The sequence below is a fragment of the Lissotriton helveticus genome, chromosome 12 (genome assembly GCF_964261635.1).
Source record: "Lissotriton helveticus chromosome 12, aLisHel1.1, whole genome shotgun sequence".
In the NCBI taxonomy this organism is placed as follows: Eukaryota; Metazoa; Chordata; class Amphibia; order Caudata; family Salamandridae; genus Lissotriton; species Lissotriton helveticus.
The window spans coordinates 810,581,174-810,593,972 of NC_136073.1; the positions used below are offsets into that span (position 1 = coordinate 810,581,174).

General features: G+C 43.3%; 1 protein-coding gene across 1 annotated transcript in view; it reads left to right on the top strand.

Moving 5' to 3' along the window:
• The window catches only part of ENTREP3 (endosomal transmembrane epsin interactor 3), an 85,927-nt gene that overhangs the window by 66,290 nt on the left and 6,838 nt on the right, over positions 1 to 12,799 (top strand). Inside the window, exons 8-11 of the mRNA XM_078669706.1 lie at positions 1,896 to 1,986; positions 3,403 to 3,999; positions 7,299 to 7,364; positions 11,909 to 12,162. Coding sequence (XP_078525832.1) covers positions 1,896 to 1,986; positions 3,403 to 3,999; positions 7,299 to 7,364; positions 11,909 to 12,162 — 1,008 coding nt within the window. The remainder of the gene's footprint in view (positions 1 to 1,895; positions 1,987 to 3,402; positions 4,000 to 7,298; positions 7,365 to 11,908; positions 12,163 to 12,799) is intronic.

A 12,799-nucleotide genomic window follows, 5' to 3' on the forward strand; every position in this document is an offset into this window, starting at 1 on the left:
GAAAAACAGGGGAACTGCATTTAAACAGCCCAAGCGCCAACAATAAGGTAGGCACCCGGTTCTGTTACCCGTTCTACTCGTTCTAACCGCTGTTTGTAAAACCGATTGGAATAGTTGAGTGACTTTAAACTCTCCTTGTAGGTGCAATAAGACGTGTCCACCGCCGGCTGGCGGGTGGGAGCTGATTTTTGTCCCACGCACGGCTGTTTCAAATATTTACCAAACAGAAGTGCAGACTACTGGTTTGAAGGTAATTTTCCAAGATTGTCCTCTGGCCATCTAGGCGCAGGCTGTACTGACCATTACTATATTGTAATTTGGTTCGTTGTAATTTTCTAGAACCGAATCTACATTGATTGAATAAGATCTCTTGAAAATTGAAAACCCGCTGCCAACTTGAAAATAAAGGTACACGTTTTCTAGAAAGTCTTGGTAGGGGACAATGTATATAGGGGACGAAAATGAGGATTGCAAAATCTCACTCATTTTCTTTGTACATAATTTTCAGAAGAATAATACGAGAAAGCCCTGATGAGAACTTGCCAAATGCCAGAGCGAGTTCGAAACGCGTCGGCAATAGCAGAAAGGAATTGGCAATAGCAGAAAGAATTCAAGTTTATTTATCAGACAATTGAAAATTTGTATTTGTTACAATTCATTTTGTTTTCTTTTCCTTACTGCAAATAGCTTCATTGCTTAATACTACATAACGACTGATGCTTCTCGTATGACCGTATTTGTATATTTATGTACACTGAATGATTGGATGTCATTTTGTCATATGTATTTATGTATTTTTGTTAAAATTCTTTGTCAAATGTTTTTGTATAAATTGTATGTACGTAGTGTTTTTCTCATGCAATCAATGCTTTAACTTAATGAGATTTATATGAAAAAGTAAATGGTTTAAATAAATTCGACCATACAAATCATAACAAGGATTTGGTTTGTTGCTCAAAATATAGCTATCAAAAATCGCAGGGCCAGCATTTCTCTTTTTATAAATTATTCTATGGTCCAGCTGACCCTGTGTCCCGGGACCTAACTCCTTATTTTCTGCAAACTGGCTGGCAAAATGGCATTTGCGACTCTGGCTATTAGGAAGGGGAGTTACTTCCTAATAGCGAGTCAACATGCTATGTACTAGTGTTTTGCGACCGCAAAACACTCGCAGTTTACCACCTACTTCAAGTAGGTGGTAAACCACTCGCAAAGGGGAAGGGGGCCCCAGGGGACCCCTTCCCCTTTGTGAGTATGTTTGAAAATATTTTTTAAGAGCAGGCAGTGGTCCCAGAGATCACTGCCGGCTCTTAAAAAAATGTAACTGAAAAGTTTCATTTTTCTTTTTTAAATGCATCCCTTTTTCCTTTTAGGAAAATGGGCTGCATTTAAAAAAAAACTGCTTTATTAAAAAAGCAGCCCCAGACATGGTGGTCTGCTGAACCCAGCAGGCCACCACCTCTGGTAGGGCCTGTCAATCCCAATTGTGAGAAGCTCAATAATATTCATGAGCCTCGCAACTTGCGACCCCATTGGGAATCGCAAACAGTGTAAAAGACACTGTTGTACATGCAAAATAGTGCATCGCAAATTCCAAGTCGCAAATGACTCGCAATTTGCAATGCTCTATTTTGCAGGTCGCACATCTGGCCATAAATTGGCAAAATTCAGGGTTTAATTTTGGGCGTATAGAATCTGATCTAGAGCAGAAAGGGTGGGCGCTGATATATGATACAAGAAACGCAATGCTAAAGTGGCTTTCTGCTCCATTGAAATACCTATTTACCGATTGTCTACCTCCAGCACCTAGAGAGGGTCGATGCATGGGATCACAGCTATGTGTCATCATTCATTCATTTAATCAAAGCTTCATCTTGCTTGCTTTGTTGCTGCAGGCCACCCTGAATGCGTTTGATACCCAGGCACAAGAGGGATCCAGGACAAGTCCGTGCAACGGGGTGAGCTCGACAGTCCTCACTGGAGAAGGTATGACGTCTCTTACCAGAACCATTCTCAACGTGGAATATGAAGGTGGTGGGAAGATGTAAGGGTGGGAAGAGAGTGAAGAAGTTGAGAAGAAGGAAGGATTAAAGAGGGAGCACGTAAAAGAGAGATACCGTTAAAATAATTATGGTCGCATATTTATTACAATGACTCGTGAATTGATAGAAAATGACACTTGAACGTTTGCTGTGAAGATGCTCATGAACTAAGTTCTGTGATGTTTGCATGTATGGAAATGTTCACCATGCTTTAACTTGTGAGTTAAACGTAAAGTTAATACTCGTCAGCCATTCAAGAGTTTAACACATTGACTTTTAAGCATTTACCTGGAAGAGTCTAGTGAGCTTAACCAAGTGACGTTTTTGACATTATAGTCTAAGTTCAGTATGTTGACACTCATGAGTTTCTCAAGCTGATGCATGTGATTTTATCATACTAATGTAGTTGAGTTTGATCATAACACATGTTCAACATTTTACCATCATTACATTTTTATTTATTTATCCTGTTTCCATTTTTGAGTTTAAACTGTGATGCTTCTCTCTAAAGTTAATATCTCAATTATTTTTGGGTATCTCAGTAATGTCTTTACTGCCATTCCGTCTGCCTCGTTGCAGTTCCTTCCTTAACCACTTCCATGCTAATGACAAGGCCAGCTCGTCATGCAGTTTACTGGACCTGTGCTTATGACGAGCTGACCTTGTCATGAACAATGGGAAAAGTCCAAGTTCAGCATCCAGCGGGAATTGCCTTAGCATTGAAGGTGTTAAATAATGATGATGCCACCTTCCAATAGACTCCAGCTATCTTAAAATACTTACTCTCAATAAGACTATAATCTAAAAATAAAAATAAAAACAGGAGTAGGAGGCCTACTCATATTGGTGTCCATGGTTCTTATCATGAGTCTTACATTTGCAAACTTGATGTGACATCTGAACTGCCCCAGCCAATCTGCTAAGAGACCCTTTCTTTGGGTCACTTTGTATTCAACCATTTGCCTGAGAATTGAAGACTCTTGAAAATCACAGGGGACAGAACAGGGGATGTGAGGGAAATGTGATACCACCTGGAAGACTTATTCCTTCTTCACCCTCATTGGACACAACGCAAATGATCACAATTATCAGTGCCACATCTTACCTGATCCAAAGCACGAAAAAGGCACACTATCTCCATCTTCATGGCTCCACCTGAAATACCAACATGAGTGTACAGGTGGAATTGCCCTCATGATGTGTTGAAAGGAAGAGGGTTGAGGAGATAACTCTCTTATGTTAAACATGTTTATCTGTTTATTTAACATGTCTATTTTGGTGTAATACATGATGCTGGTGTGTTTGCCTCATGAAGTGTGTGTGTTAATGTGTTGATGCTCATGAGCTTCCCTTCTTTCAGTGTCCATGGACAGCGCCTCCTTGGTCATGTCAGAGATTGTTGATATCCCGGATGACAGTAGCCCCTCTGAGGACTCATGCCTGTTGGACATGCAGGGATCCATCCGATCTGTGGACTACGTCCTCTTCCGGTCCATCCAGCGGAGCCGAGCGGACTACTGCCTCAGCGTGGACTGCGTGCAGTGTGGGCACCACCTGCGCAGCCCTACCTTTGGCCTCCAAGGACCCTTCGAGGAAACCCTAGCTCCCAGGGCACGAGGAGAGCGGTCGTATTCATGCTCAACGCCCGGCGAACGTAATGACACTCTACCCCAGGTGGGAGGAGCTGAAACCCGTAGCTGCAACCGCCTGGAGAGCATTGCACACTCTATTGGACCCTGTTTCCCAGAGGTGCGGATGAAGGGTAAAAACTCTGCTGGAGTGACAAGGGATAGAGGCCAAACCTGCCCCCACCATGGTGCTTCCTGCCAGGCTTCACAGTGCCCGCAGCGTAGGTACAGTGAGCTGTCCCAGCCTCGCACACCAGTTGGAGCTACGGCTCCCCGAAAACTCCAGAAGTCACACAGTGACCCAGGCATCTCCATGACTTACGAAGCTGGTAAGTGAAACAGATATGTGTGAGGATTGTTGCATGGCAACACAGGCTCATGAATGCATGTGTGAGTAAATATATTTACACTTATGCCCGTGTTTAAAGGCAAGCAGTGATGAAGCCTATATGTCTGGGTGTAACGTGCTAATGCATGCAATGTTAGCATACTAGAACGACACACACTTTAGGGAGTTAGTAGGTTCAGATAGAAAAGGGATAAAGTTATAATGTAGTCCCTCATGAAGTTCGGTGCAAACACTGGGGTGCAGGTGGAAGGGTGCACGCAAGCAGCCAAGAACATTAGGTGAGAGATGAATAGTTGACTGGGCAGAGCCATAAAGGTGAAGGCCAGGTTTACTAAGCCCTTATGTTGTCATTGTGTCATGCTAGGTGACGCAGGGGCTTAGGCGATATTTACTAAGTCATGCAAAGCCACCTTGCATGGCTTTGCGCGGGTTATTAAATCCAGAGTATGGAAGGCAGCACAAATCACTGCCTTGTGTTACTCTGAATAGGGAAGGCGATCCACATGTGGAGTGTGAGCATCCCTGCGTATCCTTCAATGGATTTTGGCACATTCTCAGACTTACTAAGGGTGAAGATGTTACGCCATCCCAGCAGAGTCTTAATGAGGGAAAATTCCTCCTCGTTATTTCCTCTTTCCGTATGTAGAAAGAGGGCAATGCCTCTAAGGATTGTTTTTTTTTAAAAGGTGTCCCTTCCTGCACAAAAACAATCCTGCCTGTAATGAAGGCACCTTTGCTGCAAGGGTGCCTGCTTTGGCACTAGGTAGCACTCAGTGGTGGGCCAACGCAGAGGAGCAGGCATGTGCCGCCACATCTTAGTAAATATGGCGCATTCCTGCTCTCTCCATTGGACTTGGCACAGCGAGTTGTCTTGCTGCGTTTCATTGCATCAAATGTTATTAAATCTGGGCCTGAAAGTCTCAATGAACTCACAAAAAATATGTCTCTCGTGAACCAGAGGTCGTGTGTTAAGAGGAGAAAGAAAACAGGAAGTAATCATTTGAAAGGACGAGAACCTTCACTCACCAATGGTGACATGCTTCAACATTTGTCGTAGCCCGCAAAGTCCCAGATGCGGGCTACGACTCTCCACCAAGAAAAAGGGTAGGTGGAGAGGAGCTGAGGTGTTTTAGAGTGGGGAATAACCCTAAGCAAAAAGGGTGAGTGAGGGCTGAGTGCAAAAACAAAACCAGTGATAAGATTAAAACTATCTCAGGGACCCAATAACTTTATTAGGTGGTGCCCTTGGATAGGGTTAAAAACTAAGAGGAGTGGGGGTTCAGAGCAAATATACCCCATAATGCTCAACATGTTTCTGCCTGTGTTAGACTCCACCAGGAGTTCTTAGGCATTCATCAGGACCAACAAAGAATTCAAGTCACTCTCCATGTAACAAAAATTTTAATAAATCAATCAGATGGCTATACTGGCCGTGTCCATGTTGTCACGGAAATGATGGGTAGTTAATACACCATATCCATCTTATGGAGGAGATACGTTTCCCCCTCTCTATTGCCACCAGGTAGCCCTCAGCCACAATTGGCTTTTGATACTGGGAAACATCGAAAAAATAAAAACAATGGCAGCATAGTTTGGGTAGCATGAATGTGAATCATACATTAAAATGGTCAAACGTGAGAGGCATTAATGTTAATCAACACCTCACCTCTGGCTAAACACGTATAAGGTCCCAAAGGCGAGACCTATTGGATATGCCAGTGCTTGTTTTTTTTGTTGCTCTCATCCTATTTCTGCTGTTTTCATCTTTACTACCCATTGCTGCACATCTGTCCCACTTTCCCACTGCCCTTTTATACCCCAGTTGTGGTTCATCTGCAATTCTTTGTCAGTGGCATCATCTTAATCTAAGCCCTTCCCATTAACCTCAAGCGGCTCTGCCTTTGAAAACATAGTTGTAGGTTTTCCGGTGCTGTGGTCTTGAGTCTTTCAGCTACGTCTTGAGTGGAAAGACATTCAGCTATGCTATTCTCTGAGCAGCGCCACCATCCTTTTATTAGGTCCATTGATCTTTTTCAAAGGCTCCTATTTATGCTTACCATATTCATTAAAATATTTATTTTTCTATTGAAGTTTTTTGTCTACAAGATTTTTTGCTCGGCTCCTTTTTACAAACTGTGTTAACTATGTTGAACAACTCGCAGTACACCTTAATGAGTGTTTTAGGATTAAGAATATCGGACCATAAAATAGATTCAAAATGTTTAGGGTCTTCTAAACATCGAATACCCTTGAAGTAGTTGATGCCATTAGTACTTTCCTAGATAAACATGAACTTACTCGAATTTTGAAACACAAAATACCCCTGACAAATATGGAATCCATTTCTCAACCCTGTTTTAATTACACATACATGTGTAGTGTACTGGTTTCCTGAAGCAAGCAAAAGCTCTTCTCTGGCTCACCAATGTGGATATTAACACCATGTAGGCAAAATGATTACTACTCTATTTAATAATAAAATTAATAGCATTAACATTACCTTTTTCAACAAATTCGTAACTGTGTTGTCTTCAGTCTTTCCAAGTACTGGTTTTTCGTAGCATTTGATACGTCTGTGCTAGAAGCATTTTGTTTATTACAAATGTAAAATGATGCATCACATCATGGATTAAGTGACAAGTGTAGCAAATCCATAAGTATTTAAGCACTGTGGCCACTGATTCCTATATTTCCAGTTGCCCCAGCATCATTAGTGGCTAAGTAACTGATGCTGGTTGATTAATTGCTCATTGATAAGCATGGTTATAGGAAAATGTCTTGAGGCAGGATGCTGTGAAACTGATATGACTTACCTTAAGGCGTAATAGCTGACAGGAGCATCATGACTTGCGTAGGGAAGGGCGTTTCTAAAGGCTAAGTAACTGAGCGTAGTGTAACTATTGGCAAATTAACGGATACGGCTAAAATTACTGTAAACTCATAAGACATGTCTAGAAACAAAGTATCGTATAGGGAACGATTCCTTGTAAACGAGTGGGGTATGTTTATTGATACAGCTACTCAATTGGCATGATCAATGTAAAATAACTAACATCGCATGATTTATAATAACATAAGTGACGAGTGCACTGTATGAAGGAATTACGAGTATCTCTAATACATAAGTGACTGTTGTCCTAACACATCTTTATGCATGTCAGTAGATGTCTCACGCTTGTCTTTCATTGTTCACTCTACTAGAGTTTACACAGACACCACAGATCCAAGTGTGTCTCTGAATATTTATGGGATTTTTTGGGCATTATATTTGTCTTATAGGTTACCAGGAACTTCTCTACACTAAGCCTTTGGAGGAAGATGCTTCTAACTTCTCCGGTGACAGAGGTGAGGCTCTCAGAAAGAGAATGTTAAGTTCAATGGTGGAAAGTCAACCTTCAGTGATCGAGGCTTGGTCCATACCTCACGGCGGTGATAGGTCATTCTTTAGTGCCCAGCTCACAGGAGTGTGGAACTCAGCTTTTGAGGTTTGATGGGTCAGCCCCCCCCCAACATGGGATGGAATGTCTGCCTCCCAAGTGTAGGAATTCCTAGGAGTATGCTTCTGATTCCTCTGCTTTTTCATCTGTTTTGTTTCTCTTCTAGTGAATTGGACAATCTGGGATTTCACAGCATTCACTCTTTGTTTTTGGTTGGACGTTCAGGATTAGAGGCCAGGATCTACCTTTTAGGAGGTTCACCAAAAATTTATGTCCACCCATAGTATTGGGTGACTACTCCAACCTAATACCAGGCTAAAGGGCGAGCTGATGTAGTAGCTGCTACTACTTTAGAGCTGAAGGTCTTTTTACAAAATCCACAGGTGGAGAGGTAGCTTATTGGATATTTCGAAACGCTGTCTTTAAAGCCCACAAAATTAGAGTCCGTACTACCTCTTGGTATATGACATACAGTGTGTACATCAGATTGTATGCGGTTCTCCTTAAGTCTTCGTTTGTCCCTCTTTGGATGTGGAAGCTTGCATGCCCTTGATTCCCTGTATGTATGATGATCTGGAGGACAAACATCTGCTTCCCTACCAAGCAACATTTACTTTAGCTGTACCCCATCACCATTCCATTTCTTATGTCCTGGAAATTGGCCAGCAAGTAGGGTCTCCTTCCAGAAGATGTTGTGTGAGCCTGATCTACAAAGACTTTTTGATGAACCCAGCCCTTCCTCTGTCTACAATACCAACACTCTGTAAAGAGAGTGATTGCCTGAGAAGGTGCCCCATTCTGATTGGATAAACTATATTTACAGGTTGATGATGGGTTCCTGTCTCTACCATTTAGAGATCCGAAGGAACAAGGTGATATATTCAGACACGCAAAAGCAGGTCAATGTGAACGAGGAGACCGCTTGTGATTCCACTTGAAAAGGTTATGAGATGGAAAACACACATAAACAATTGTGGTCCATACACTCCATTGTGCACACTGATGTTTTATGGTAGACAGATAAAGATCCCACTGAAAGCATTTCACATTCTGATGACAATATGCAGCAAACAGATTGCAATAGTTTCAACTGCAAAAGGCATTGTTGGGCACTCATAAGACTCCCACCAGCAGAGGACATCAACCACCCCTGCACCGTCTAGAGACGCCTTCCTAGTTGTGCTGTAAAGATGAAGCGCCTTTCCAGGATCGTCCCCCAAAAAATCAACATTATTTGGAGTTTTGTGGGAAGTGAAGTGAATGCAAATGCACGATTGGATGTCTTCCATCCCTTGCAGGTCTCAATCCCTGCCCTTGTAGCTAATCACGGGGGTCGCCGATTACGACAGTCCAAATTATTATTCATTAGCAAGGTTGTTTTGCGACCCCCTGTGAATAGATGGTTTGCAATGCGACCTTGTCATTTTGCAAATTGAACACCCATCCACACACTAGTAGCTGTGTAAATTGCATATTTTGTTTTACGAATGCGTGGTGCGCGAATGCAGATTTATACATCTGGCCCCTGGTCTCTAGTGGGAGATGTGCTCATAAGAGATTGCCTCTTGTGTTCGATTTGCCTTCAATTCTTTGAAGGAGATAGATAGCCACTGCTATTCCTTTTTTCCTTCTCCTTGGCCCTTGAGGTCACCATTTCATTCTTTTACTGATGCTCTGCAAGTTCCTCCTTTCACCGCTCGGTATGCCAGACCAGAGACTAGACACTATGATGAAAAAGTATGCCCCCCAAATGGATGCTTTATTCAGTAGTAGACCCTTTTCTCTGCTAAAACCAGGCTTCAAGTTACAGTCAAGTCACCTATTCTTAAGAAGACCCTTGCCTTCACATTCCCTATTCTCTGTTTACACCAGACTGTAAGGTGTGGTACAACAGCCTGACCACCAAGGGGGACACAAGAGCCAGAAGGTTCTTCACTGTTAGCACACTTCTGTTGGCTTGATGCCAGATGTTTGATTTCAAAGACAGCCACCACAGTCCATACACTGTGACCTGTCCTGTTGTCTACTAGCTGCATCTTGCTTCCTCCCTGTAAGTGGTGATTGCTGGCTGTTTCCTATTACCCCTCTGTTTAGAAGTGTTGCAGGGCTGAAAGGGTGACAGTCTCCAAGGACATGGACTACCTTGCCTCAAGTGCCCGCTCTGCTCCCAGATAGGTCACAATCTGCGATGTTGCCATACCGGCACATTAATACAACCAGGGACCCCTCCTGCACCTCAAGCACCTCTTTCATCTGCAGGTCCAAATTGCCAGAATTCTGGCCCTAGGACTAAGATCGGAGTATTGGTGAAATTGCTGGGGGAAACATAGTCATCTCAGTGGAAGGTTTGCTACACCCCCAGAAGTTCTACCACGGTTGGCTCTTCGTTGTCACCAGCACCATGAACCTAGGAATAATGCTGGCCCTCCTGGAGTTAGTAACATGACTTATTTCTGTATTGAGAGGAGACTGTCCACACCAGCCTTGAGAAGGAGTTTTCCAGGAGCAGAACTTTGCTGGTGCCTATTTCCTCCTCCATGCCTAGATTTTGGAAGAGATCATGATGGTGTTCACTGACACAGGACAAGAGGAAGCTGAACTGAGTTCTCTTCACCGGGAGCTTCCGCAATCAGGGCAGAGAACTCTGCACACATAAGGATAGGAAGTGCGGAGTCGTAAAACTCAGTGCATAGTTTATAAATACCTAAAAGTAGTAAATTTACACAGAAGTGTAAGTTTACATTTGTGAGTCAGGCCCGCGCTTTCCAATGTTGATTATGACAGTACTGCGAGTAACTGAGAGACCTAGCCTTCATCTTGTCTGGGATACGTATAAAGGATACATATGTGTGCAGGAGATGTATGGTCACGGGTGGACTGGAGAATAGGGAGGTCCATTACAGCCCTGTGTGATTTCTACAGAAGTTGGTGGTCTCATTTGTTTAAGTTGGCTATTTCCATCTCATACTTATCTACTTGTGCATATGCCTTTCTGGTCATCCGCCTCAAACTTGGCGTCTAGAGGTAGGTCTCAAGACAATTACCTTTATCTGAGGTAGGGTTTGCTTGCCCTACTCTGTAATACCCTTTTTTCGGCTTTGCTTCCATCTCCCTTGTTGTGCAGGGTAAGGAAGATTGTTAAATTGTGGGGAAGACTATGGGAGTATGTAAGACAGTAAATGTTTAAAGGACACTTTCTGGTATTGAAAGCAGGCCTGGCTCTAGGGTGGTGCGACCGGTGCCACTGCACTGGGTGCTGACTTCGGTGGAGGGGTGGGGAGTACTCTTTCTTTGCAAGCATATCATAGTTTTAAAAGCACCTGCTGCCACGTTCCTGGCTTTCAGCAATTTTCAGGCATCAATAAAAATGGCAAGATAACTTTAGTGATTAATTTTCTTCTTGGAGAGAAATCAGAGTTTTGTCTAGTGAAAGTTTTGACTCCTCATAAGACAGCTCAGAGGATTATTATGTCTGCTGCAAAGAACATGCACCATGCAGAACCTAAAGTGCATATACTTTAAATAGATAGTGTGTTGCTCCGTATATCAGAGAGAAACCCCTTATTACTTGCAGTTTATAAGTTAAAATCCTAATATACAACAGTGAGCTGTTAACTGTCATTAACCCATTTACCGCTGCAGCAATTCCGCCATGGTGTGGGGCGTTCCATTGAGTGGGCGGGGCCGCATCGCCAACGGACGTGCGCAGCACTACCGAGGTAGTACGTGTGACGGCCGTTGGCGGACGTGCACACTTAAAGTGTTAAAGAACTGCATGTAAACTGCAAGCTATAGATTAGAGCATTATGGTTTTTTCCCCAGTTTGTCATTATCCTTATGTTGCAAAAAAGGCTTTTTTTTGGTAGAAGTCAATTGTTATTAATAAAGAGAACCCTCAACAATGGTGTTATGTTTTAAATTCTGAGTGTGTGCTTTTCCAGGCCAACACTCTTAAACTATACTGCCTACTAGTATGGATGACATTTGACTCCTGCATGTTGTAGTCCTCTGTTTTATGTAACATTTCCTATACACTGATTTACACAGATATGATTCACTGTCTCTGTGGCAATGTGTGTGTGTGTGATGTAAAGTGCTCTGACACCCTACACTTGTATGAGTGGCACTATAAACCAAAAGAAAAGCATGTGAGAGAGAGAGCGATTATGGAGACTTGAGGGGCACTGTTAAAGGGTGGTAGTGAGGGAATCGGTGGAGAAAGAGATAATTGGGGGTACCAACAAACATCAACGTACTGGGCGCCACCAGCGCTAAGCCCGGTCCTGATTGAAAGAAACTGTGGGATGAAGCAAGGACATGATTGTGTGTTAGTGCAAGGGGTCTCTAAAGGATTAGCCTTTCAGTCTTCCAACCCATTCCTTTATTTCTCCAGATGTGCAATGTTATCGATTTTTGGACAATGCAAATCACACTCTGCTTCTCCCTCCACAGATCTGGGCTCAGATGCGCGTCTAACACGTGCTGGCTCTCGTCGCCTGGTGCGTGCATACTCTGTCGGTAAGAGACAGTTAAAGGCAACAAAGGAGGTGGTGCAGCGGCTCTCGCAGAGTGGGGCACTCTCTCTCGGTGACTTGAAGGTGTGCCGTGGCACTAGGGTCTTGGTGTCCCGCTTCCTTCAGAGGTCCAAACGCAACCTGGCCGCAGGTGCAGAGCATGCCGGCAACAGATCCTCCTGCCAGAAGCAGGTAAACGCTCATGCCAGAGTGCTCAAAGTACAACCAAGGCACAGGTATCTCTAACGCCTCCATTTACGCCAGACCAGATAGCATCCATCCACTGGGACATGGTAGCGAGGACTTCTATAGTAGGGAGCAAATCTGCTTCTGAGTCCCTTGAGAGTGGGGTGTATAATTTTGAAGTCTGATCCCCATAGATGACAACAGTTTATGAAAGGGCTGAACATAAATGTTTATTTATTCAGCGGCATCCCATTTCAAAAATAACTCTTTTACAGTAGAACAGTAAACGGAACATCACATCTCATCCTGTTTGTGGTTAACAGAGAACCCTGGTTGACAATACATGGCACGCACACATGCACGCTCGTTCAATCACTCACTCACTCTTTCAATCACTCACTTACTCACTCTTTCAATCACTCACTCACTCTTTCACTCTCTCAAGTGAAAGTAATTAGGAAATGAAGATACTAAAACTTGCATATTCATGGTGAGGGCTGTCAGAGTTTAGCATACACTCCTTATCTTCAAGTTTTAAATCCCTGCATGGTGGGGGTGACCCGACGTCTGCTGTAGAGAAGTAGGTAGAATATTAGCAGAGCAACACAGCACAAGGCAGGTTCCATCATGCATGAAGATTCTG